This window comes from Scyliorhinus canicula, chromosome 1 (assembly GCF_902713615.1).
Source record: "Scyliorhinus canicula chromosome 1, sScyCan1.1, whole genome shotgun sequence".
Lineage (NCBI taxonomy): Eukaryota > Metazoa > Chordata > Chondrichthyes > Carcharhiniformes > Scyliorhinidae > Scyliorhinus > Scyliorhinus canicula.
In genome coordinates this window covers 210198460-210225869 of record NC_052146.1, presented here as the reverse complement: position 1 = coordinate 210225869, position 27410 = coordinate 210198460, and the positions used below count along the sequence as shown (strand labels likewise).

Here is a 27410-nt window from a genome sequence, read left to right as displayed (position 1 = left end):
GTTATGGACATGAACAATTTTTGCACGGGATGGCACTGCCTCGCTTTGAGCAGGAGCACGAGCTCACAGGGAGAAAGGGGCGAGGGCAGAAGAGCGCAGAAAAGGGTGAATAGGAGCAGAGAGGACGGCAATTGATCGGGAGTAAGGGGGGGGGGAAAGATCAGCCCCTTGAGGGAGGGCCACCACACTGGTGAGGGAGCGCCGGGCCGGGAACGGGGGAACATAGGGATGGGGGGGGAATAACGATAAGGAAAGGAAGGGCTCTCGACTGGCTTCAGCACGTCAGGTTCAGGTTGATGGAACAAAATGGTACCGCAAAGCAGCCACTTTGGAGGGTCCCTAACAAAGGGAAATCCCGGTGTACAGGGGCTCACTCAGGTGGCGTACACACAATTGGTGGTCATATTCAGTGGCCCCTGGATAAAGGGAAACCCCAGAGCGCAAGCCTCATGGTGCGAACGGTGACCGTGGCCATTTTGGATGGTCCTCTAATAAAGGGAAACCCCAGGGTGCAGGGGCATATCCATCAGTTAAGTATGGTTGATCCCGCAAGGGGGGTGGGGCAGAACACCCCCCCCCCCTTTCCAGGATAGTCACCTGGAACGTTAGGGGATTTAATGGCCCAACGAAAAGATCCAGAATCTTCGCCCATCGGAGAAGTTGGATCCACCTCCGAGAGACACACTTGAGGGAGAAAGACCGACTGCGGGTAAGACAGACCTACCATTCCTGCTACAGGACGAGGGGTAGAGGGGTAGCCATGCTGATAAGTAAGAGGACACTGTTCACAGCAACAAAGACAGTCACGGACCAAGGGGGACAGTACGTCATGGTCAGCTGTGTCCTGGACGGGGTAGTCCTGGTAAACGTGTAGGCTCCCAACTGGGACGGCACATATTTTATAAAGAAGACCATGGCAGAAAGCTCCGACATCGCTGCTCCAGGAAGTGTCAGGGAGGAATACTCCGCAAATATAATCTCTGACCATGCTCCACATTGCATGGATGTGAGGTTGGAGACCAGCCGTGCCCAGCTTCCCACATGGAGGCGGGACACGGACCTCTTGGCCAACAAGACCTTCTGCCAGGAAATATCACAGGCCATAGGCGGTTACGTTACTAACAAACGGAACTGAGAAGTCTCACCTTCCACGTTCTGGAAGGCACTGAAGGCTGTGATTAGGGGAGAAATTATAGCCTACAAGGCTTGTAGAGACAGGGAAGTGAGGGAGGCTCGGCAGCAACTGATTGACTCCATCCTGGAGGTCGACAGGAGATACTCCAAAGCCCGACCGTAGAGCCTCTGGCGGAAAGGAAAAAGCTGCAAATGGCCTTTAACCAACTGACCACAGGGAGGCAGTGAACCAAATCCGCCAGGCCCTGGGACCCTTTATGAACACAGAGAGAAGGCTGGCCGCCTACAAGCTCACCGGCTGAGAAAGCAGGCAGCCACGACGGAAATAGCGCAGGTGAAGGACCGCAGAGGCAGACTGGTAGCTGAACCAAAAAAGGTCAACAAAGCATTTGGGTTCTTCTACCGGGGACTGTACATCTCCGAAATCCCGATGGGGACTCGGGGATGAAACGGTTCCTCGATGGACTGAACATGCTAGTCGTGGGGGATAACAGATGGGGGAGCTGGAAGCACCAACAGAACTGGGAGAGATCATGGACAGCATCAACTCCATGCAGCGGGGAAGGTGCCAGCACCCGACGGGTTCCCGGTGGACTCCTACAAAACATTTGCTCCTACTCTCGCCCTGTTCCTGCAGGAGATGTTCACAGACTCACTACTGAGGGGCACCCTGCCTCTAGCACAGGCCATCATATCGCTGATACCCAAAAAAGACAAAGACCCGACGGAATGTGTATCATAGAGATCCATTTCACTGCTCAATGTGGACGCAAAAATACTCGCAAAAGTCTTGAGCAACAGAATGGAGAACTGCGTACCAGAGGTGGTCAGAGGACGAGACAAGCTTTGTTAAGGGGAGACAGCCAACTGCGAATATCAGACAGCTGCTGAATATGGTACAGCCCCATCCGGGGAGAGAACACCAAAGGTGATCGTCTTCCTGGATGCAAAAAAGGTCTTCGACAGAGTCGAATGGAAGCCCCCAAACAACATTCGGACCAACACCACCAGCTCTGAATATTTCCAGTTACACAGAGACACCAGACAAGGATGCCCGCTGTCCCTGCTCCTGTTCGCCCTGGCAATTGAACCCCACCGATCATCCTGCGAGACGCAAGAGGTTGGAAGGGAATCCGAAGAGGAGGCAGAGAGCACTGAGTCTCACTCTATGCGGATGATCTGCTCCTCTAGGGCAGCATGGTAGCATAGTGGTTAGCACAGGTGCTTCACAGCTCCAGGGTCCCAGGTTTGATTCCCGGCTGGGTCACTGTCTGTGCATAGTCTGCACGTTCTCCTCGTGTCTGTGTGGGTTTCCTCCGGGTGCACCGGTTTCCTCCCACAGTCCAAAGATGTGCGGTTTAGGTGGATTGGCCATGCTAAATTGCCCTTAGTGTCCCAAAAGATTGGGTGGGGTTACTGGGTTAAGGGGGTGGGGTGTGGGCTTGGGTGGAATGCTCTTTCCAAGGGGCGGTGCTGACTTGATGGGCTGAATGGCGTCCTTCTGCACTGTAAATTCTATGAATCTATGAATCTACATCTTGGACCCGCGAAACGGCATGAATTAAATTATGAAGTTTCTGGAAGAGTTTGGTGCCTTATCGGGTTACAAACTCAACCTGGGCAAATGTGAGGCTTTCCTGGTGAACCCGAGAGGGGGGAGGGGCAGAGCTGGAAATTCACCCATTTAAAACAGCCCGAATAAAATTCCGTTACACGGGGATCCAGATAGCCCACGACTGGACATGGATCTACAAGTAGAATCTGACCAATCTGGCAGAGGAAGTAAAAAAGGACCTACAGAGATGGGATGCACTCCAGCTTTCGCTGGCGGGAAGGGTGCAGACAATCAAGATGAATGTACTGCTCAGGTTCCGCTTCCTGTTGAGATCCATACTGATCTTCATTTCCAAGGCCTTATTCCATAAAGTAGACAAAATGATGATGGCGTGTGTGTGTGTGTGTGTGTGTGTGTTTGTGGGGTGCGTGTGCGAGGCAATGAACAGGGCTAACTCCACTTCCTCCTGCGCAAGGCTAATATGCAGTTTAAAGTGGTGCATAGAGCCCACCTGACAAGAACCCAAATCAGCAGGTTCTCACCGGAGACGAAGGACAAATGTGAACAGTGCCAGGGAAGCCCAGCCAATCACACCAACATGTTCTGAGCATGCCCCAGACTTGTCAGATTCTGGACAGCCTTGTTCGAGGCGATGTCGAAGGTTGTGTAGGTGAGGATAGAGCTGTGCCCGAGAATGGCAGTCTTCGCGGTACCGGACCAGCGAGAACCTCATATGGGGAAAGAGGGCCGATGCCCTTGCATTTGCCTCCCTGATCACGCGCCAGAGAATCCTGCTCGGCTGGCGATCAGCAGCACCACCCACAGCTGCAGGCTGGACGGCAGACCTATCGGAATTTCTCCATCTGGAGAAGATCAAGTACACCATCCGAGGGTCGGAAGAAGGCTTCCACAAAGCGTGGGAGTCATTCATCAGCCTGTTCCAAGACCTGTTCGAATCAAACAAACGTCAGAACAAAACATCTATGGTGAAAGGAAGGGCCTAGGATAGGACCCAGAGACAGCAGAAAAGGGGAGGCGGATTGCTGAAAAGGAACAACGTGGAAATTATAACCATTTCATCCATTTCTTGTACAGTGTGAAATGCAAACTTTAAAAAAAAAATGATTTAAAGGATTGAAATAACTAATTCCAACCCTGATCAGACACAAGCATAGTAAGAAGTCTTACAACACCAGGTTAAAGTCCAACAGGTTTGTTTCGAATCACAAGCTTTTGGAGCACAGCTCCTTCCTCAGGTGGATTCACACTTCCCTAGAATAGCAGTGGAAGGTGAGTCTTTGGATGGAGGACATCCTACCCAGTGCAGCAAATCTCGTAGGCTGCCTCAGAGATTCCATGCAGAATCCACACCCCCTTTTGTACAGTGCCTGATGCCATGTTTAGATAAATAAAAAGTATAAATTTCCCGAAGCCGCTTCGAAAATAGCTGTGGAAGGAAGGTACATGTGTAAGGTAAGTGGGCAGGTTGAGCGAGCTTAGTGGGTAAGGGGGTAGGTATGGTGAGATAAGTATGTAAGAAAGTAAGATGGGTAATGGGATAGGAGATATGTGGGTATGGGTGGGTAAAGGTGGTAGACTGGGTCAGAGCATAGAGTAGGTGAGATAAGTAAGAGGGTAGGCTGGGAGGTGGGTAGGGTTGCAAGTGGGTGAGGTAGTAAGGATGGCAGGTGGGTAATCCCTACCTTGGTGCATATTTAAGCCTGCCAAAATTTGACATTCCACATCAAACGGAAAACTTTCACAGCATGCACCTACAAAGAAATTTGAAACGATTGTGCACTCTCCATTCTCGAGTCAAAAATAGTTCAATCTGATTTCTCTCCTGTCGCTGGATAAAATGGCAACAGAGGAAAGTTGAAGCATTACTTAGAGTGAGGATATAACAACACTATATTTATATCGTATCTTTTTTTTGAAAAATATTTATTAAAATGTTAACATTTTAACAATCAAACATATAAAACTGTTACAGTATAAAACACTTATCAACATTTAGAAAATGAAACCAACCCAAAATAAAGCCAAACCCAGGCCCACCTCCCCGCCCATCACCCCCCACCCATCACCCCCCACCCATCACCCCCCACCCAACAACCCCCCCCCCCCCCACCACCCCCCAACCCCATACAGCAATTTGCAGCAAGCAGCTCTCCAAAATGCAATTCAAACAAACCCCAGCTCTTGTGAAACTCCTCATTCGCCCCATTCAGAGCAAATTTAATCTTCTCCAAGAATTCCATTAGATCCCGCAGCACAGGGTGGAGAAGCTGATCAACGCGGAGAAGGCTAAAATATCTGCCCCTGCTCCTGTCAGTAACTCGGGCAAATTTAAATCCCGAGGCTAGTCCACATCAAGTTCTCCGACATGGTGCTGAGAAACGACCCCAAAACTTCTCCAACTTCGGGGAGGACCAGTACATATGTACGTGATGGGCCGGACCTCTCCCATGTCTCTCAGAAATATCCTCCACCCCCTCAAACAACCGGTTTATCCTGGACTTCGTCAGATGTGCTCTGTGCATTACCTTTAGCTGTATCAACCCAATCCTCACACCCAAAGTTGAGGCATTCCCCGTCCGCAGCACCTCACGCCACAGTCCCTCCTCCAGCTCCCGAGCTCCTCTTCCCACTTAGTCTTAACCACCTCCAGAAACGCCTATGTTCCTTCCCAAACACCACGGGAAAAAACAAATGGAGAGAAAGAAATAGCAGCAATGCAAACAAAAAAGACAAAAGCGTAACATCGTGAAAGTCCAAACTCAATTCAGTCCCAGTCCTTCAGTTTTCAAGAACAGCTCCACATCCTCCGCCATCTCAAAGTAGTAGTCTTTAGAGTAGACCACCCCAAGCCTCACAATGCTTTTATACAATGCCACATTTGCCCGACCAGACTGCCCACCTTCTCACCACTCTGCCGTGATATCCTGGTATCTACATGTACCACCACTTTCCCACATCACCTCTCATTTCAGCTTTGCACATCTCAACACCCTTCTCATGGAAGCAGACAATCCCAGCCCTTGGTGGCTCATCTGCCTTTGGTTTTGACAGGAATGACCTGCCCAACTCCTAGAGGGAGAGGTGCTCCTCCTCCCCCATCAACTAAGCGAACATCTCCGTAAAGGACCCCGTCGGCCTCATGATCCTTAGATTCTGCCTTCATGACCTGTTCTCCAGGTCCCGCAATTTGGCTCTCAGCCCTTTATTACTTTCCACCATCCTCCGCAGCTCTTCTCGTATCGAGGTGAACTGGTCGCTGTGCAGCGGAATGCTCTTCCACCCCCTTCAACACCTCTCCTTGCTCCCGCACCGCCATCAATGTCTTTACCAAAGCCTCCTTTACCGGGGCAAGGTTCTCACTCACCCACTCCTTGAGCGTGGTCATCATCTCCATTCGATGCTTATCAAACTGTTTCCAGAACAGCCACTCAAACACCCCCGCCATCACTTCGGCTAGCTTATCTACCGTAATGGGCTCTGCCCCACTTGACGAGCTTGCTCCCACCATTTTCCCTCCCGCTGAACTCGCCACCAAACTCACCGGCGGACTTTCGCATACTACAGTGAAATCAGAGTAATTAGAACATTGGGTGTAATTTTTTTTTGAATGGCAGTAATACGCATTTGTCCAACCACATTCGTTATGTCATTGCATTTCCCAGGTACAAGAATGCTCAGATGAAATCAGTGAAAGCTTCACGGCAGCGAACACTCACTTTCTTTTCACGACACAATCAGAATCTTTCTTCAAGACAAAAAAACCTTGAAAAGGACAACATCCACGCGTCGTTTGGAAGGTTGATTGAGGGGGGAAAATTATGCTTGAAAGCATAATTTCAAAGCTTTTATGATCCGCGTATGAGTATGTTTGAGGATGAACAAGAGACCATGGGTTTAAATTAATTGGCAGAAGAGCCAGTGGAGAAAATAATAATTTTATTTCACGTAGAGCTGCTAAGGTCCAGAATGCCTGCCCTGTATCTTTATTTGGCTAGGAATCCTTCAAAACAAACATTTGTGGACGGGACAAGGGAGGAGGCGGGCGCGTGGGGAGCCAAGGAAATAAGGGAGCGCCCGGGAAAGGAAGAGGGCCCAGAGCGGAGAATTGGCGCCGGCGTGGTTGGCACGGCACCAGTAGCGCCGCCCGCTCCCCCCCTTCTCGGCCTGGGATGGGCTGAGTAGCCGTCGTGAAAACACAGAGTCCTGCCGGCACCGTCCACACCTGCTCTCAGCCGGAGGGACCGCAGCTTTGACGGGTCCGGGGGCTGCCTGTGGGGGGATGGGGGAGGGGGGGGGGGGGGGGGGGGGGCCTCCGATGTGGCCTAGCCCGCGATCGGGGCCCACCGATTCGCAGGCCGGCCTCTCTGGCTGGGGGCCTCGTTTCTTCCGCGCAAGCCCTGTAGTCCTGCGCCATGTTGCGTCAGGTCCGGCGCGTTGAACGAAGACACTGCGCATGCGCACGTTGGCACCGGTGCCACTGCGCATGCGCGGCGCCGGGATCAGCAGCTGGAGTGGCGTGAACCGCTCCAGTGCCGTGCTGGCCCCCCATAGGGGCCAGAGTTGCTGATCCAGAAGCCGTGTTGACGCGATGGCGTTTCAGTCGGTGTCAACACTTAGCCTCAGGATCACAGAATTCCGCCCACAGTTCTTTATTAAAATACAGGTTTCAGTTTCACATAGTAAGAATCTTTATGTATGCCACAAATTAAACATTGATGTAAATAATTTTGAAAAAGGTTCAATACAAATACATTCCAAGTGAATTATTCAACTGGCTAATAAAACTGGCTGTATCCCTGCGACAATGCAATTGAGTAGGCAAGAAATGGTGGAAATCTTCAGATCAAATACAGTGAGAAGCTGGGGAGGTTAAACTGGACCAGGGTAGAAGAGGAAACAGCAAAGAGGAGGAAGGGAGAGAAGAATGAGCGAGAGGGGAAGTGCACGATGTGCGAGGAAGCAGAGTTTATGGAAATCAGGGTAAAATGGAAAGGTGAGCACATATGAAAGGGGGGCGTGAGGAAGGAGGAAAAGAATGAGTAGAAAAGGAGGAAAGCACAGGGAGGGTACAATTCTCCCATTTTGAGACCAAGTGCGATGACTGGTTGCTCTAGTGGCACCTGTCCCACCAACCAGAGTGGGATCCCTCGCCCTCCCTCCTCCCCCTGTCCTTGCACAGCCCTCCTTCCACATTCCATGCTGCGAACATCTATGACTCTATGACCATCAACCCACTTCCTCCTTACCTCACACTCCACCCCGGTTGAACTTGGAGCAGTGGCTGCACGAGACGCACAGCACAAAGCTGTCCAGATCAACAATAGTGTGTGACACTAAGAGCGAAGGAAACCCCTGTACGCCCTCAACCCAGACGTAGTACTGAACCAAGATGGTGACACAGGAGGGTCCAGCAGCATCGTGCTGTCAATGAAGACCAGTTTGGCACAGAAATGGAGGGCAGGAAGCACTCTGCCTCGGCAGAGTGATGAACAGCACATCAGGAGTAGTGCAGCCCTATGGTCAAAAAGTTTTGTTGCACTCACCTCAAAGTCTCTGGTGATCCAAGGCCAACTTGTGTACGCCACTCTTTAGCAATTGGGTTGGACGTGGACGTGACGTCCCATTGGTGTGACCCAAGACTGAAAGGCCTGATCAGACACTGGCAGGCAGCTGTTTTAATGAGCATTCATGAGATGGCTGACCCGCCATTAGGAGAATGGCAAAGTAATTTTACGCTGAATGGTTTCTCACTTTTTGGCCCCTGCCAGATCCTGCACACCCACCCACCAAACTCACTGCGGGCGGGTTGGGAGAATTCCACCCTGAGATTGGTTTCAATTAGAGTGTGGTGGATGAGGAGAAGAGGCACCCATGGGATTTGTGGGCTGCAATCATCCATAGGTTGATTCTTGGAATCTAAGTGGCCTTAATTTACAGTAGAAGAGCAGAGCAATTTAGGGATTGGTCAAAGTCTTACACTCAGTGAAAGGGTAAGCAGAGGAAAGAGTTTCATTGTAAAAAAATTGGATTCATGTGGTTCAGGATTAGGATTAACTTTTCGCCTCTTCACTACAATTTTCTGCTCTGTGGGTGGAAATGGTCATGGTTTCCCAAAATACTGCTGGTTGGGGTTTGGGTTGGGATCATGACTGGGGTTTTGTTCGTTGTTTCCTGTTCTTCGAAGTCTCTACTCTCCGGGGGAAATTAAATGTGGGTTTGCGGCTCCAATTGGAATTTATTAACAGTGAGAGACTCATGTTGTTCCAATTCTGCATTCTATGATCTGCAACAGGGAGCAGGAAAAGGGTTTCGGCTGTGGTCTGACTCATCAGTTTATGTAGCAATTGCTGTTCGGTTGGTAAGAAGTCGGGCTGATTGATTTCAGACACAATCTTTGTGGGTTGGGGGCACAGATCACCCGAGTTCCTCTCCTGCCCAGCATGAGATATTCGTGCTTGTGGTTTTTCCTTTCAAGCTAGCGTCTAATTTTGCAGTAAGAATTCTTTGTTTTCAGAGTGACACGGTGGCACAGCAGTTAGCACTGCTGCCTCATGGCACTGAGGACCCGGGTTCGATCCGGCCCCAGGTCACTGTACATGTGGAGTTTGCACATTCTCCCCGTGTCTGCTTGGGTCTCACCCCACAATTGCCCCTCATTGGAAAAAAATAATTGAGCACTCTAAATTTTTTTAAAATTGTGTTTCCAGGCCTTAATGGGAAAAGGGCACAAAAACGGTTGCATGTGAGAGTAGGAGGAAAGGATTTTCTTCAAATTTATTAATTCATCGGGCAGCACGGTGGCCTAGTGGTTAGCACAACCACCTCACGGCGCTGAGGTCCCAGGTTCGATCCCGGCTCTGAGTCACTGTCCGTGTGGAGTTTGCACATTCTCCCCGTGTCTGCGTGGGTTACACCCCCACAACCCAAAAATGTGCAGAGTAGGTGGATTGACCATGCTAAATTGCCCCTTAATTGGAAAAAATAATTGGGTAATCTACATTTAATTAAAAAAAATAAAAATAAAAAAAAATTTATTAATTCATTGGAGTCACTAGCAAGGGCATTTCCAACTATTGTTGAGTAGGTAAGGGCAAGCTGCCTTCTTGAAGCGCTGAAATGGATAGAAGCACTCCCACGGTGTTGTATGTGTTCCAGGATTTTGATCCAGTGACAGTGAAGGACAGTGATATATTTCCAAGTCAGGATGGTGTACAACTTCAAGGGAAACTTGCAGGCGGTAGTGATCCCATGCACCTGGCTGTTCTTCTTTATCTGAACGGCAGAGTTAATAGGTTTGGAAGCCTTGGTGAGTTGCTGCAGTGCATCCTGCAGATGATACTCACTGCTGCCACTTTGCGTCAATGGTGGAGGGAGTGAATGTTGATGGAGGTAGAAGAGATGCCAATCAACCGGGCTGCTTTACCCTGGATGGTGGCGAGCTTCTGGAGTATTGTTGCAGCTGCACTCATCCAGGCAAATGGAGAGTATTCAATCACACTCCTAACAATGATGGACAGGCTTTGGGGAGTCAGGAGGTGGATCATTTGTTACAGATTACCCAGCCGCTTCATGCTGGGAAATCAACTCGACACTACAAAGAGCTATTTGATGAACAGCTGTTGCTCTTTCGGCGCATATTTGTTTGTGTTTTACAGTAACTGCTCATTTCACCAGTTTCTGGGAGTTTTCAATTACAAATATTGGTTGAAGTGTAGAGTTTAATGCTATCATGCAACATTAGGTGCTTCTCATAAAAGCTGCAGATGCTGGAATCTAAAACGAAAGAGAAAATGCTGGAAAATCTCAGCAAGCCTGGCAGCATCTGTAGGGAGAGAAAAGAGCTAACGTTTCGAGTCCGATGACTCTTTGTCAAAGCTTTCGTATTAGGTGCTCCTCCATTGTTTTCGATCCATCTCATAATGTTAGGTTTTCAGTACGATCTGCTGGTGCAGTAATCGCGAGAGCACTTACTTAATATCTAATAGATCCAAATATATAGGTCAGCCTGGGACAACCATTCTTGTAGTTGACAAAATGAAAAAAGCCAGCTTGCTGTTGATTTGCAAATTAATTCATCAAACACGATGCGAAGCAAGAGAACTCAAATCTTTTTTATGTCAGCGGGAAAGATGGATCCAGGCCAAATCGAGTGCCACTCAACAACTACAAGCATCGCCTTGGATGACACCAAGTAAATAAAATAAGAAAGAGACTGCCTGTCGAAATGCCTGTCTGAATAAAGAAAGGTATCTTTAAAATGACATTTTTCTTGTTAGAGTTAATGATACAGCAAGCCTTCAGGGATGTCAATGCAGCAATGTACTGTCATCTTTCCTATTTTACTGAAAAGGTTTTCCACTGCAACACGTTAGCATTTCTCAATCACAGAATAAGGACTGACATTACCACAACCAGTTTTACTCAACCTTCATCTGTCCTCATCCCCGTGTTAAGTTAACGCACCAAAAGCATGTATGAATGAATGAACAATCATACACAAGGGTGTATCTGGTACAACTGTGCAATATCCATCTTTTGCAGTAGTTTGGTCAGAATACATTGTGCAGATCTGGACACCTATTTTCACATTCCTATCTTACTCTTGAAATATATGATCCTGCAATGCAAACACATTTGGTGCGGATCTTTTGAAAAGTTTGATTAAATTAAAAAACAAACTGTCCCTCATGAACGAAATGCAGAATACTATTAGACAAGAGTCCTCTCACCCGGTAAAATGCTTTGGAAATTAATTTATCATAGAACATACATCATAAGTCTATAGGATTGCTATGGAATCAGAAATTTCGCTAATGCCCTACAATTTTTCCCTCACAAATGCCATCTTTCATTAGATTTTAATTAAAGTACCAACCTGCATTTACGACCGCATCAATTTTAAGCTTTGTTATGTCGCCGCGGTAGAGTGAAACATTATCGTTCAGCTTGAGGTTTTTTTGAGCCGGGACCTCTTCACCTTCTTCACCTGCAACATGGAATCAAATAACTTGTCATCAGTTTTCCCATCTGGTCCAATCCAAACACCGATAGAAGCAACAAAACTGCAGGGGCTGGAATGTGGAACTCACTACCACTGGAGTCACGCCACAAAGGGTCATCTGGACTCAAAACGTTGGCTCTTTTCTCTCCCTACAGATGCTACCAGATCTGCTCAGATTTTGCAATATTTTCTCTTTGGTTTCACTCCCACAGGAAATGGTTGAGGCATAAATAGCTTGATGGAATGGAAGGAGTCATGTGGCGTAAAAACACCAGCACAGACCAGTGGGGCTGAATAACCTGCTGTTGCGCTGTATGTTCAATGTAGCAGCATGGTAGCATAGTGGTTAGCACAAATGCTTCACAGCTCCGGGGTCCCAGGTTCGACTCCCGGCTTGGGTCACGTCTGTGTGGAGTCTGCACGTTCTCCCAGTGTGTAAGTGGGTTTCCTCCGGGTCCTCCGGTTTCCTCCCACAGTCCAAAGATGTGCAGGTTAGGTGAATTGGCCAGGCTAAATTGCCCTCAGGGTCCAAATTGCCATTAGTGTTAGGTGGGGTTACTGGGTTATGGGGATAGGGTGGCGGTATGGGCTTGGGTAGGGTGCTCTTTTCAAGAGCCGGTGCAGACTCGATGGGCCGAATGGCCTCCTTCTGCGCTGTAAATACTATGAAATCTATGAAACATAGCAAATGAAGATTAGTAAATATGGTTACAGCATGGTCAAATCTGTATTCAGGTGGCACAATTAGTACCTTAGATTCCAAGTTGGACTGGACTGATATGCTAATCACATGTTTCTCTTCTCTCTCTCTTCGCCCCGTCCCTCCCCCCAAAATTATAATTTGAAATAAGTTTCCATTTCAAGTTTCAACATATTTTCCCGATGACAGTCAACAGGATTCTGCTGGCCAGGTGGTCTGTTTGTGACATGAACAACTTCTTTGGATAATGAAATGAAGAATTATAGTAACTTCATTGGAGGCACCAGCTTGAAAGAATTGGACTGTAGGAGGAAGCCACTATGTTACTGATTATCATTTGGCGATATTAATTCAGTTCCATCAAACGGATGGGCACAGTAATTCTTAAACTTCCTCCCACTGTCCCAAGGACAATATCCGTAGCAATCCAAGTTCAATTCGAAATACTCTGTGGAACATAATGAACACACACAAAACTTTATCTTAAGGCAGGCATCTAAATGTTTCTCTCAAACATGTCTTTCTACTTAAAAGATAGGAAAATGAGTCATGATGAGTTATCAAATCTCATACAACTACACATTTTGTTTTGGCAAATGAACCAACCTACGTGCTTCTGCGGACTAACATTGGGTTTTCTATAGTCCATTTGCCTATCAAATCCTTTGCATAACATCTCCTTCACCCGTTAAATAACTTCCAGCCAAATATTTCCAACAAACGATACTAAATTTAGTAATGAAGAGGGATAATGGGAAGAAGCAGGATTGTGGCATATGTTTAAAGTGCAGTAGCTGAGATAACAGATCAGCATAATCTTATTAAGTGGTGCAGCAGGCCAGAGGGGCCAAATGGCCTCACTGTGACTGGATTTGTTATGTTTTCATAACTACAGAATTAAGGATCATGAGCAAGCAGGCTGACACAGTCACCTCCTTGACAGATTTATTTTTATCACCCCAGGATCTCCATCAAACGCTGGATTTTTATTTGAAAATGGAACAATGTTTTGATGGCTTCAATATCGATATTTTAGATCACAGCTTACTGCGTCACAAATTAAAATGAAGGCAAGGGGGTGTATTTTCTCTAAAATCAGGTATAGTATTGCGGAAACAGCTGTGTTAACTGATGATTTAGCTAGTCAAAAGAGAAAGGAATATAGCCTGGGAAAAGTTACTTTGGAGAATTCCTTGTTTCATTCTTGCCAAAAAATGAGTAACGGGGGAAAAAAAAGGGGTTACTGGGTGATGGATGGGGAATGAGCCTCGGTAAGGTGCTCTTTCAGAGGGTGGTGCAGATTCGATGGGCTGAATGGCCTCCTTCTGCACTGCAGGGATTCTTATGGATAGAAAGGTTGGGGAATATACTTGGTGCCACTGTATCAGAATACACTGATGTTTTTGTGGTCAGATGATCAGTTTGTCATCTCGACCACCTCCATAAGAATGAGTATGAAGAAAGTGCTGAGCAAATTACATAGAGAGGAAGAGAAACTGAGCAAAGAAGTCATTGTGGTCTCTCCTGTACAGTGGTGACACAGTTTATTCACTCACTCTTGGGAATAGGTTAGGGGGAGGCTACAGCCTGCTGAGTGAATCACAAATCTGACAAAATCAATCAGGTAGAATCATAAAACGCAGGAGGTGGCCTTTCGGCCCATTGTTTCTGTGCCAACTATTTGAAAGGATTAGTCCCAATCCCCCTGCTCTTTCCTGCATAGCCCTGTGATTCATTCCCCCACCCCGAAGGATTCTCTTTCTCAAACTTGCTGGTTCCACCACCCTTCCATGCAGTGCATTCCTGATCGCAGCAACTCACTCGTAAAACATATTCTTTTGATCCGTTTTGAGCAGACTGGTACCAAACAAACCAAGCTGGCTCATAAATAGTCATATTCTAACGCTAAGGAAGCTGCTATCAATTCTCTAATTATCTGTCACCCGGAATGTCCGAAGCTAATTCACGATCACCAATGTGGTTTCTAGGCACAGCCCTTTCAGTGCTATTTTGCCCCAAATTATGAATTTCTCAAACTGTTTTTCCCAAACCCGTGATTCTTTTATTGTTACTTTGGACATCTCCAAACAGTTTGGCACTATTCACTCCTTGACAACTCACTGTAAATTACAGAGGAAACAATCTAGTTGATCCCAAACCAGCGCTGATGATGATCCGTCCTCTAACCCTGACCCAGTGGTGGTCCTACTGAGCTTTCTGTGTTTATCATCGAATTGCATTCCGAATTTTCTCGAGAATTTCCACCTGCAATTGTTCACCTTTCTTCAGAATATATTATCTTGGACTTCCCGTGGTGGCCATGGGGTGAGTGGTCGCACACAGGACAGCTCCTGCTCGAAGTTTGGGTACTTTATAATGATGTTTATTAGTGTCACAAGTAGGCTTACATTAACACTGCAATGAAGTTACTGTGAAAATCTCCTAGTCGCCACACTTTGGCACCTGCTCATGTACACTGAGGGAGAATTCAGAATGTCCAATTCACCCAACGTCTTTCGGAACTTGTGGGAGGAAACCGGAGCGCCCGGGGGAAACCCACGCACACATGGGGAGAACGTGCAGCCTCCGCACAGTGACCCAAGCCAGCAATTGAACACGGGTCCTTGGTGCTGTGAAGCAACAGGTCTAACCACTGTGTTTCTCTGGTTGGCAATCAGTATCTAGTGATGTCCCTCAGGGATCCGTGTTGGGCCCACAATTGTTCACAATTTACATAGATAATTTGGAGTTAGGGACCAAGGGCAATGTGTCCAAGTTTGCAGATGACACTAAGATGAGTGGTAAAGCGAAAAGTGCAGAGGATACTGGAAGTCTGCAGAGGGATTTGGATAGGTTAAGTGAATGGGCTAGGGTCTGGCAGATGGAATACAATGTTGACAAATGTGAGGTTATCCATTTTGGTAGGAATAACAATAAAATATTAAAGCGTGCCGCTGTGCAGAGAGACTTGGGTGCGCTAGTGCATGAGTCACAGAAGGTTGGTTTACAGGTGCAACAGGTGATTAAGAAGGCAAATGGAATTTTGTCCTTCATTGCTAGAGGGATGGAGTTTAAGACTAGGGAGGTTATGTTGAAATTGTATAAGGTGTTAGTGAGGCCGAACCTGGAGTAGTGTGTTCAGTTTTGGTCTCCTTACTTGAGAAAGGACGTACTGGCACTGGAGGGTGTGCAGAGGAGATTCACTAGGTTAATCCCAGAGCTGAAGGGGTTGGATTATGAGGAGAGGTTGAGTAGACTGGGACTGTACTCATTGGAATTTAGAAGGATGAGGGGGGATCTTATAGAAACATTTAAAATTATGAAGGGAATAGATAGGATAGATGCGGGCAGGTTGTTGCCACTGGCGGGTGAAAGCAGAACTAGGGGACATAGCCTCAAAATAAGGGGAAGTAGATTTAGGACTGAGTTTAGGAGGAACTTCTTCACCCAAAGGGTTGTGAATCTATGGAATTCCTTGCCCAGTGAAGCAGCTGAGGCTTCTTCATTACATGTTTTTAAGGTAAAGATAGATAGTTTTTTGAAGAATAAAGGGATTAGGGGTTATGGTGTTCGGGCCGGAAAGTGGAGCTGAGTCCACAAAAGATCAGCCATGATCTCATTGAATGGCGGAGCAGGCTCGAGGGGCCAGGTGGCCTACTCCTGCTCCTAGTTCTTATGTTCTTTTGTTACGGTGCCACCTAAATGCAGCTTTCTGGTGTTGCCGGGGGCTGAACCCAGGACCTCACATGCGAAGCGTGCGCTCTACCACTGAGCTACATCCCGAAGCCAATACTCGCTAGCGGAATAGCTCCAGCGATAAAGTGATGCCGAAGGTGTCGAGGGAGAGATTCTCCTCAAGATTGGCATGTCTACTGGCTACCAGACCTGGGAAAAAACAGTTAAAGACCTGGCTACAGAATTGGAGGGACCTGTGGTGCAGCAACAATTGTGAAAATGGCAGAGGAAGAAGGGTCATCGCCAGTGGGAAAGGCCCAGATGGAGCAGTTAACAGCCTTCATCAAAGACGAATTTCACCAGCAAATAAAGGAGATGCATAATGACTGGTCGAATGCCATCGAGGGAGCAGTATCACCTCTGCGAGGATCGGTGGACCCGTGTAGCGAAGCGCCTTGAAGCACGGGGGACAAAGATACGATAGGTGGAGAAGGTGGTGTCCGACCAGAGTGATCAGATAGTGTCCTTGGAGGGGAAGGTGCAGGAAAACGGGTCCAGATAGCAGAACCTGTGGATCGTGGGGCTGTCAGAGGGAGTGGAAGGAACAAGCTCCACAAAATATGTGTCAAGGATGCTGGCAGAGTTGGTGGAGGAAGAAGTGCTGGAATAAGCTCCAGAGGTGGACAGGGTCCACAGGGCTTTAAGTCAGAGGCCGAGAGCGGGGAGCCGCCGCAGCCAGTGATTGTGTGGTTGCACAAATTTGTTAAAAAGGAAAAGATTCTACGATGGGACAGGGAGAAGCGAGACTGTGAATAGGAAGGGAATCGTGTCAGAATATAACAAGATATTGGTGCAGAGCTGGCAAAGAGGCATGGGGTTAAGGGCGTGGGAGGCGGAGCTGGGGATGGCATTGGTGGAGGGATTATGTTGCAAGGTGCTGCGAAGGGTTAATGCCTCAACCTCGTGCGCGAGGCTGGGGTTGAGTCAATAAAAAATGTTGTACAGGGCGCACTTAATGAAGGTGAGGATGAGATGGTTGTTTGAGGGGGTGGAGGATAGTTGCGAGCAGTACGGAAGGGACCCAGCTAATGATGTTCACATGGTCTGGACTTGCCTGAAGTTGGAGAAATTTTGGGGTCGTTTTTCAGCACTATGTCTGAGGTTCTGCATGTGGATTTGGAGTCTGGTCCCCTGGAGGCCATATTCGGGGTGTCAGACCAGCCGGAATTGCAGACAGCTACAGGGGCAAATGTTTTAAGCCTTCGCCTTGTTGTTCGCTCGCAAGCAGGTCCTGTTGGTTGGAGGTCAGCTTCTCCCCCTGTTCCTCGGTGTGGCTGTGGGATCTAATGGTGTTCCAGTATTTGGAGAATGAGAAATTTGCTCTGAGGGGGGCTGGCGAGGAGTTCCACCAGAGATGGGCTTTGTTCATCTTACACTTTAGGGATATGGTTGCCGTCAGGGCACATCAAGGGGTGGGCGTTGTGTAGGAGTTGTGCTTATTTTTTGTAAAAATATTAAAATGTTGAAAATGTGATGAAAAATACTTTTATTAAAAAAAGAAAGCTGTTAGAATGTTATTGTTCATTGCCAGGGGATGTGAATACAATAGTAGGGAGGTTATGGTTCAGTTATACAGGGCATTGTTGAGACCACACCTGGAGTACGGTGTACTGTATTTGTCTCCTGTGGGCAGCACGGTAGCGCCAGGATCCCAGGTTTGATTCCAGGCTTGGGTCTCTCTCTGTGCGGAGTCTGCACGTTCTCCCAGTGTCTGCGTGGGTTTCGTCCGAGTGCTACGGTTTTCTCCCACAAGTCCCGAAAGATGTGCAATTAGGTAATATGGACATTATGAATTCTCCCCCTCTTTGTACCCGAACAGGGGCCGGAATGTGGCGACTAGGGGCTTTTCACAGTAACTTAATTGCAGTGTTAATGTAAGCCTACTTGTGACAATAAAGATTATTAAATTATTATTAAAGAAAAGATGTAAATGCGTTGGAAGATACTCAGAGAAGGTTTACCAGAGTAATAGCAGGAATAAGCAAGTTATCTTATGAGGAAAGTTTGGAGTTTAGAAGAGTAAGAGGCAACTTGACTGATACCTTGAAGATCCTGGGCAGCAGGGTGGCACAGTGGTTAGCACTGCTGCCTCACAGCATCAGGAACCCGGGTTCAATTCCGGCTTTGGGTGATGGCTGTGTGGAGTTTTCATTTTCTCCCAGTGTCTGTGGGAGTTTCCACCGGGTGCTCCGGTTTCCTCCCACAGTCCAATGATGAGCAGGTTAGGTGGATTAGCCATGTTAAATTGCCCCTTAATTATCCAAAAGGTTAGGTGGGGTTACAGGGATAGGGTGGGAGTGTGGACCTAGGTACGAGCACTTTCAGAGGGTAAGTTCAAACTCAATGGACCAAATGGCCTCCTTCTGCACTGCAGTGATTCTCTGATCCTGATGGATCTTGACAGAGTGGCTGCGGAAAGGATGTTTCCTCTTCTGGGAGAATCAAGAACTAGTTTAAAATAAGGGCTCACCCATTTAAGACAGATGAGGAGAATTGCTTTCTCTCAGGGGTGGGGAGTCTTTGGAACTCTCTTCCTCAAAGGGCAGAGGAAAAAGAGTCTTTGAATAACGATGGAGCATGCGCAGTTAGCACCGATGCCCACATGCATAGTTACTGCCGAAGCCAACTTTGTTTGGGGCTACAGTGGCCGCCGCCACACCCTCTGCCGCCAGCCGATCCTCGATCGGGAAGTCAGGGAGCATCTCCCCATGACATGGCTGCCGCCACCCACTCCTCTGGCACCCGAGCAAAATGACTGCTGGCACCTCCCGATTTCTGCGCTGCGGCCCATGTGACACTGACGTCTGAAGTCATGCCAGTGATGCGCTCCTGACCACCAATCCAGGACAACCTCAGCCCCACTCCCAGTGAAGACCAATCAGGGCCGGGTAGTGCAATTTAAACGCACCAAAAAGGTTAAGATCAGTGACGTCACGGAATATGAATTAAGCACACAGACAGCTCTCTCTCTCTTTTGCCTTGGGAACAGCGAAGGAGGGTAACTGTGCCGCACCTTTGGGTGCTGAATAAAGCCACTGAAATTTAACAACTAGACTCGATTCTTTGTAGAGGCAAAGAGATCGAAGAAATACTTTTAATGCATAAGCAAGGGGGGAAATGGTTATCGTGGATAGGTGGGAATGTGGAATTGAGGTTACAATCAGACCAGCCATGAATAAGCTCAAGGGGCCGAGTGGCCAACTCCTGCTCCTAATTCAGCTGTTCTCATGTTCCTATGGCATGGATGAGATTAGACAGTTAACTGGGCAGCACCGTGGCGTAGTAGTTAGCACTGCTGCCTTACGGCGCCGAGGGCCCAGGTTTGATCCTGACCCTGGGTCACTGTCTATGGGGAGTTTGCACACTCTCCCCGTGTCTGCGTGGGTTTCGCCCCCACAACCCAAAGATGTGCAGGGTTGGTGGATTGGCCATGCTAAATTGCCCCTTAACTGGAGAAAATAATTAAAAACACAGTTAACTAAGTAAATGACAGTTCTGTGAGTTTTTTTTAAGTACTTCTTTATTGTTCGATCATAATACAAGGATTACATAACTGCTTGTAAAAGTACCCTTATTCCTTGAGCAAAATTTTTTATTGATGGTAAAATTACTGGCAGTGCAAACACCTGCGGCAAAAGTTTCCTTTCCTCAGACTAAGTGTTGATGCCAGGACAGGACTCGTGGACTTTTACGACAGCACAACTGGCGCTGCACCTAGACCGATTCAGTGGCCATTAAGGGGCTCCCACCAGCGCCACGTGGAATTCAACCTGTTTCAATGAGAAATGGTGCTGAATTCACCGGATTTGGGATTAACACTCGGGAGGCTCACAAGCTGCAGCCGCATATACACACTTCCCTCCCCACACACACCATGTGAAGGCAGTGAGCAGAGCAGTACCTCGTTTTACAGATGCCGAGCTTGAGACCCTGCTGGACACCATGGAGGAGGGGCATGCCACCCTGTACCCTGGCCCGGGAAGAAGGCTGTCAGCTGCCGCCGTTCGCCACGCCTGGGACATATGTCAAAGGTGGTCAGCACAACCAGCAATACTGGTCAGAGAAACTGCACAACCTCCTCAGGACGGCGAGGCCGAGTAGGCAGCACTGTGCCCCTGGCACCAACGCATGTCCCACACACCCATAACCCTAACCCCCCTCCCATCCGGAGGGCGTCCGTACCCCAATCCTGCACCACATGCCGGCACCCATATCGGCCACTGTGACGGGTGCTCTGGCCACTGAAGCCACAGCTACCCACCCCCTGGATAGTCTAACACTGCACTTTCTGCTCCCAACCCCATGGGAAGGCCATCTATAACCGCTGGGAGTGGGAAAGGACTGGATGGAGACCGCCGGACCTGCGCACCTCACCGCAGCAGAGCTCCCTGGACGTGGTCGGCGGACCCGAGGAAAGGGTAGTCGCCGGGGTGCAGATCGGCGTGGGCAAGTAAGTGAGACCCCCGCAGAGTTGCAGTTTCCCGTGACACATGTGTCAACCCCCCTCACCCCCACTCTCTCTCCCCCCCCCCCCCCCCCCCCCCCCCCCCCCAGTCTAATCATGCATCTTGCACTCCGACTTGCAGGAGCTGTTGGTTATAGGGTGGGTCCTTTTGGCGTCCCCCAACCCACCGACCAGCAATGAGGACACCGACATTGACGCGAGCCATTAACCCGAGACCCAGGACACCCCAAAGCTCAAGTTCGATGATGATACTGATTTCCCGTCACAGCTGCCTCCAAAAGCCTTCACCATCTCAGACACATTCACCTCAGTTGAGCATGTTAGTGAAGAGGATCACTAACATGCTCCAGTACAGTAGGTTGAGGTAGGAACTCCCGAGGGGGCAAACAGTCGGAGGGCGGGCCGGCCCCAGGGACCAGCTACCGTCCAGATGGGTTTCAGTCTTCTGGAACGAACAGTCCCATCTATAGTAGAAATGAAGTCATAGAGCCAGGGACTACATGAGGGGTTGTCGGCGATATCCAGCACCTGCAAGCGCAGGTGGAGGAGTCCAACCACGTGCAGGAGCAGGAGATGGTGCCGGTCATGCGTGCCACCCAGGCCAACACCGTATGGGTGGCGTCCGCATTGGAGGCATTGGGGGCAAGGGTTGCGGCAACGGATCAGCATGTCCAAGGCTTGTGGCATTATGTTTAGGCGGTGGCCGAGGCCCAGGACAGGGTTGCCCATTCACAGGCAGCCATGCGTCAGAGTCACCTAGAAATTACAGCTGCGCTCCTGAGTGTGGCCCAGCCACAGCAGGCCATGACTGTGAGCATCGGCAGCATTGCCCAGGCACTGGCCGGCATGGTGCAGACACAGAGGGAGGAGGCCCAGTCCCAGAGGAAGATGCCGCAGTCACTGGCTGATGTGGCACAGACCCAGAAGATCGTGTCACAGTCAATGGATGATGTGGCGCCATCCCTGCCGGAGGTGGTCCACTCCCTGTGCTCCATGGCCGCGAGCGTGCATACTCTGGCCGAGACAGCAGCGGGCCTCCAGAACTGAAAGCGCCAAGTGGCAGGGGAGCCTCGGGGATAGCTTGCTCACACCCCCATCCCATGGAGTAGCCCGGGGCAATCGGGCACCAGGACGGAGGAGATGGTGATGGGACCCATACCGGTGACTCCCGCAGGGGAAGTGCCGGAGCACCGCAGCACCTCGGACCCCCGCCCCCTGACCCTGGCACATCTAGTGGGCAGTGGTCAGAGCAGGGACACCACCAGAGACACCAGGCAGCAGTCAGGCGCGGTCACCCCAGAAGATGCCCACCAATGGAGACCCAAGTTGCAGGGGAGGAATCACAGCAGGCTGCATTCACGTCTGATGTACTATCTGGGGAGCCACCTAGATGTAACATGAGGGCCCATAAGGCCAGAAAATTAGACGGTTAAGTCGGCACGGGTGCAGGGCACCATTTAGTGATAGGGGCTCGGGCATGTATCTGTGTACATTTTTTCACATTAAACACCTGTGCACAATGTTACAACCTGCCTCAGTGCCCTGTCAGAAGGGTGTGGGCTGAGAAATGGACAGACGTTGGGGGGAGCGTGGCTCAAGGACCTCAGTTCAGCCAGTGCTCACCGGTCCTGTGCCCCACCTCCTCCACCCCAGGGAATTCGATGTGACCATGTGATGAATTGGGGTCACCCAGGTGGACAGTGGAAAGTGCTCCCGGAGCAGGAATGGGACGTTGTCAAATGATGCGGAGCAGCAAAGCTCATTGTATGGCGGGTAGTCATCATCCTCCATCCCATGGACCATACCCGCTATTATTGCAAAACCAGGGCTGCACCCCGTAGTGCGGCAGATATGTTCCACGGAGGGGGTTGAATTCGGGGGGTGTAATTGGGATACGGTGTCCTTGCCCCTGGCCAGTCCCTCCCCCCTACTTAGTGAACCTGGAGGTGATCAGAGCATCCTGTACGCATTGGCCCTGGTGCATACATTGTGTGGCCTCCTGTGCCTGCATGGGCCCTATGTCCTGTCCATCCTCACCCTCTCCAGCACCCTCTCCTGGCGTTCATCTACCTCCTCCAGCTGGTCGCCCCTCTGCTGTGCGATGTTATGGAGGACGCAACAACCGCCATGATGCGGGTGATCCTCCCAGCGCCAAACTGGAGGGCCCAGGCACCTAAACTGCCACTTTAGGATGCCAAAGCACTGCTCGATCACACCCCTGGTCTCTGCATCGGCGTCATTGTAGCGGGTATCCGCGTTGGTCTATGGCCTCAAGACAGGCGCCATCAGCCACAACTGCAACAGATAACCCCTGTTGCCCAGGAGCCAACCCCTCAGCCGGCTGGTACACATCAAAGAGGCCGGAATCGTTGTGTGCCAGGATGAAGGTACCACGCACCCTGCCCAGCTATCAGGCACAGGCGCACCAGCTGCACGTTTTGTTCAGAGTGGCCTGTCATCTGCAGGTGTTCGTAGGGCGACATGCACCTCATCAATCACCCCTCGGACCTGGGGCATCTCGACGACGGTGGCAAACCCCACTGGCCAGGCATCCTGGTGTGCTCGGTCCACGTTGAAGTGGAGGTATTGTGCAGATTGGGCATGTAGGGCCTCTGTGATGGCGCGGTTGCACCTGTGCACCGACCTCGGAGAGATCGCAGACAGGTCCCCACTCACTTGCTGGAAGGAGCCCATGGCATAAAGGTTCAGGGCACCAGATACCTCGACGGCCATGGGGAGCGGTTGTCCTCCCCCATTCCCCCGCAGTGCCACACGAGCCATGGTCTGGCACATATGCGCACTGTCCCCCTGCTCAGCCGGAGTCTTTAATGGCATGCCCGGTCCGGCAGGTACTCAAATGACTGGCGCTACAGGTACATAAGAAGCCTTATCCGGAGCTTTTGCACCTCTTCCTCCTCGGAGACTATCGACCGGCTCTCTATCCTCAGCGGCTGCTTCCTATTCCGCTGGGACACGCTCCACTGCTGTAGCTTCCTCCTCCTCGAGCAGCTCCAGCTCATATAGCTACAGGGCATCCCCAAGTGCTGCGGCGACTGGGAGGAAGGCCACCATTGCTGGTTGTATTCCAAGATCCATTGTCTGCAGGAGGTGAAAGATCAGCATGTTAGCAATGGTGCATGACTCCACACCTAACCAGGTCTAACGGGCAACATGGTGTCCCGATTGGCACTGCGGGCTCTGCCCCCGTATGCCCCCCCTCCATCCCCGCATCCATGGCCACCGGTGCCCAGCACAATGGGGGTCTGTGCCCCTAGAGCCCATTCCGACTGTCAGAGAGGCACTACACCTTCCACCGGTACCCTCTGCGGCTCCCGTCTGGCGCCCACCTGTGGAGGATACTGTGGGCATTGCCGTTGTGCAGGCCACATGATGCCCTGCCAGCGGTTGGTGGCCAGTTTGATGGGGTGGCAGAGTGGGGGCTGGAATGCTGGGTGGGATACCATAGGGCCAATGTCACTCTGCAGAACCAGGCCCCCCCTACCACGTAGTCAGCCCGCCAGTGTCAGAACCGGCAGCCCACGGTCGCACCTCTGCAGGTCCTATCTCGCTCATCAGCCACGACACAGTTTCTTGATTTTTAAAATCACAAGTAAACCTCGCCGTCAGGAATTCCCCCCAGTGGAGGCGGAGAATGGCAGAGGCCTTGGAGAATACTGGGTCAGACACGCTAATGATATGCCAACTGCGTTTACTGTATGTGCAGAGTGGAACGCATTGATGCTACTGTTGAGGCACGCGAGAATTGCGATTTGGCGTTAAAACGGTGCCCGCCATGATTTCAGCGTCAAAACCGATTCTCCACGCAATTTTCGAGATTCCGACATCGGCTAAGAGAGAATCCTGTCCTTGGTTCTTTTGTCACTGCCCAAATGATGGGGCATTTTTGAAGAAAAATCAAATGTGGATTTTTGCAGTCTCTTCCTGAATATAATTTTTCCCAAGTGTACTTAAATCAAGTATAAAAATCTCAGTATCAAGATCTTCCAAATTAACCTGGCATTTTGAGTTATATTTTCCGATGTAACATTGTAATCAGATAATTATAGTGCTTCTTTATATTCCCAAGATCAATGCTGCTTTGCACGCCACCTGTTTGGTGGCTTGACTGGCATTGTGTGGTATCTCTTTTCTACACTGAATATCCATCTTCAATCTTTAATCTGAAATAAAGGGCATTTAAAAAAATATATATTTCACAGGATATGGGCATCGCTGACAAGACCAGCATGTATTTCACTCCCTAATTGTCCTTGAGACATGGTGCCTACTTGAACCTTGCAGTCCTTGTGATGTAGGTACACCCACAGTGCTTTTCCCAGGATGCTGACCCAGTGACAGTGAAGGAACGGCTGATATGGCTCCAAGTCATAATGGTGTGTGATTCTGAGGGGAACTTCAATGTGGTGATGTTTCCATGCATCTGCTACCCTTGTCCTTCTAAGTGCTCGAGGTCACGGGGTTCCAAGGATCTGATGTTGCATTATATGTTAAATACGTTATGTATTCCTGCCACACTTCATTCTTAATTTGTGTCAGCGTGCCCAAGATATTACAAAATAGTTAGGAAAAATCATAGTTCATAACGAATATTATTCTTTCCAATTGATATTGACATAATGCTTGCAATGCCAGGTTTACCATACAAAAGGCAGAGATTTTTGAATTTGCTGACTAGACAATAACCTTGTCGATAAACTGCTCTTTATAGAAGAAGATAAAAGCAAATTACTGCGGATGCTGGAATCTGGAACAAAAACAGAAAATACTGGACAATCTCAGCAGAGTCATCAGACTTGAAACATCGCTCTCCACAGATGCTGTTCGACCTGCTGAGATTGTCCAGTATTTTCTGTTTTTATTCCCTTTATACAATCCCTTTTGTACACCTGAGCAACTTGGAGGAAGGGGAGACTGACGGGTCGAGAGAGCAAATGCCACAGCTCAGGGTTGAAGCAGCTAAAGGCACACCAGTAGTCAAGCTATTAAAACTGGAGGTGCATCAGAAGCCAGAATTGGAGGAGCGCAGAGATCTTGGCAAGCTGCAGGGATGGTGGAAATAAGAATATGGCAGATGGAATACTAGGTGAAAAATATGACGTTTTGGAGGAAAAACAGAAATAAAGAATTTCCTAAACGGTGAGAGATTGGAAAGTGCTGATATCCAAAGGGACCTGTGTGTCCTTGTTCAGAAGTCCCTGAAAGCCAATATATAGGTACAGCAAAAAATTAGGAAGGCAAATTGTTTTTATTGAAGGAGGATTTCAGTATAAGAGCAAAGAAGTCTTGCTGCAGTTGAATAGAGAATTGGTGAGGTTCACCAAACTGATCCTTGTGAGATTGAGGAGACTGGAGTTGAGAGGAATGAGGGGTGATCGCATTGAAGCATGGCTGGGGCATCTAGAATCAGGGGACACTGCACAGTAGCACAGTGGTTAGCACAGTGGCTTCACAGCACCAGGGTCCCAGGTTCGATTCCTGTTGGACCATTGTCCGTGCGGAGTCTGCATATTCTCCCCATGTTTGCGTGGGTTTCGTCTCACGAGTCCCGAAAGACGTGCTGTTAGGTGAATTGGGCATTCTGAATTCTCTATCTGTGTACCCGAACAGGCGATGGAATGTGGCGACTAGGGGCTTTTCACAGTAACTTCATTGCAGTATTAACGTAAGCCTACTTGTGACAATAAAAGATGACTGAAAAAAAAAAGTACAAGAGATGTCCATTTAGGACGTAGATGAACAGAAATGTCTTCACCAAGAGGTGGTGAATCTTTTGGATTCCCTAGTCTACACAACTGTGGAGGTTCAGTCATCAAGTACGTTCAAGACTGAGATTGATGGATTCCTACATATTGAATATATCAAGGGATATGGGGATAGTGTGGAAAAATGGTGTTGAGGAGATCAGCCATGATATCATTGAATGGTGGAGCAGTCTCGAGGGGGCGCATTTCTGCTCCTATTTCTATGTACAGAGATAGAAACGGAGCTACAGGTTTTAACTGTAACTTCTCGTTGATTCAAGGGATTATCTGTTAGAGATCTTTAAGCTCAGGGACATGATAGGTTAGACAGGGAAAATGGACAGCTCACACACGACCAGTCAGCCGGAGTGAGATTTCAGCCAGATTGAGGGTATTGAGAATTTGGGGCTGAGGGGAAATTCGGTGCTGAGGGGAAAGAGGTGCTAATCATCAGGTGGAGTGGAGAGGCGGGCCTACAAGGGAGACTCGAGGTCAAGTGAGAGGTATAAAGAAATTGAACCGTGAAGTCACAGCCAGCAGGTAATTGATTGGCTGGTGACTGCTAAGTAGTTTTTTCTTTTTTCTCTTGGCATTGTAGTTGTTGTTCTAAGTTAACTGAAGGTTTAAGTCATGGTACTCCTTTTGTGTGGTGTGGGAATTCAGGGACCATTCTGGTGTTCATGGCTCCTTCATGTGCAAGAAGTGTGTCCAACTGCAGCTCCTGTTAGACCATTTGATGGCTCTGGAGCTCCGAATGGACTCACTTTGGAGCATCCATGATGCTGAGGAAGTCGTATAGTACATTCAGTGAGTTGGTCACACTGCAGTTAAAAATTAGTGAGGGAGATAGGAAATGGATGACCACCAGAGAGAGGAAGAGGAGGAAGGCAGTGCAGGGGTCCCTGTGGTCATCTTCCTCCAAAACAGACATACCGTTTTGAACACTGTTGGGGGGGATCGCTCACCAGGGGAAGGTGGCAGCAGTCAGGTTCACGGCACCCTGGCTGGCTCTACTACACAGGAGAGCAGGAAAACGA

At 49.2% G+C, this 27410-nt stretch overlaps 1 protein-coding gene across 1 annotated transcript in view; it reads right to left on the bottom strand.

Annotated features, from left to right (window-relative positions):
* macrod2 (mono-ADP ribosylhydrolase 2) overlaps nt 1-27410 on the bottom strand; it is a 1280596-nt gene that overhangs the window by 1182837 nt on the left and 70349 nt on the right. Inside the window, exon 4 of the mRNA XM_038806992.1 lies at nt 11586-11696. Coding sequence (XP_038662920.1) covers nt 11586-11696 — 111 coding nt within the window. The remainder of the gene's footprint in view (nt 1-11585; nt 11697-27410) is intronic.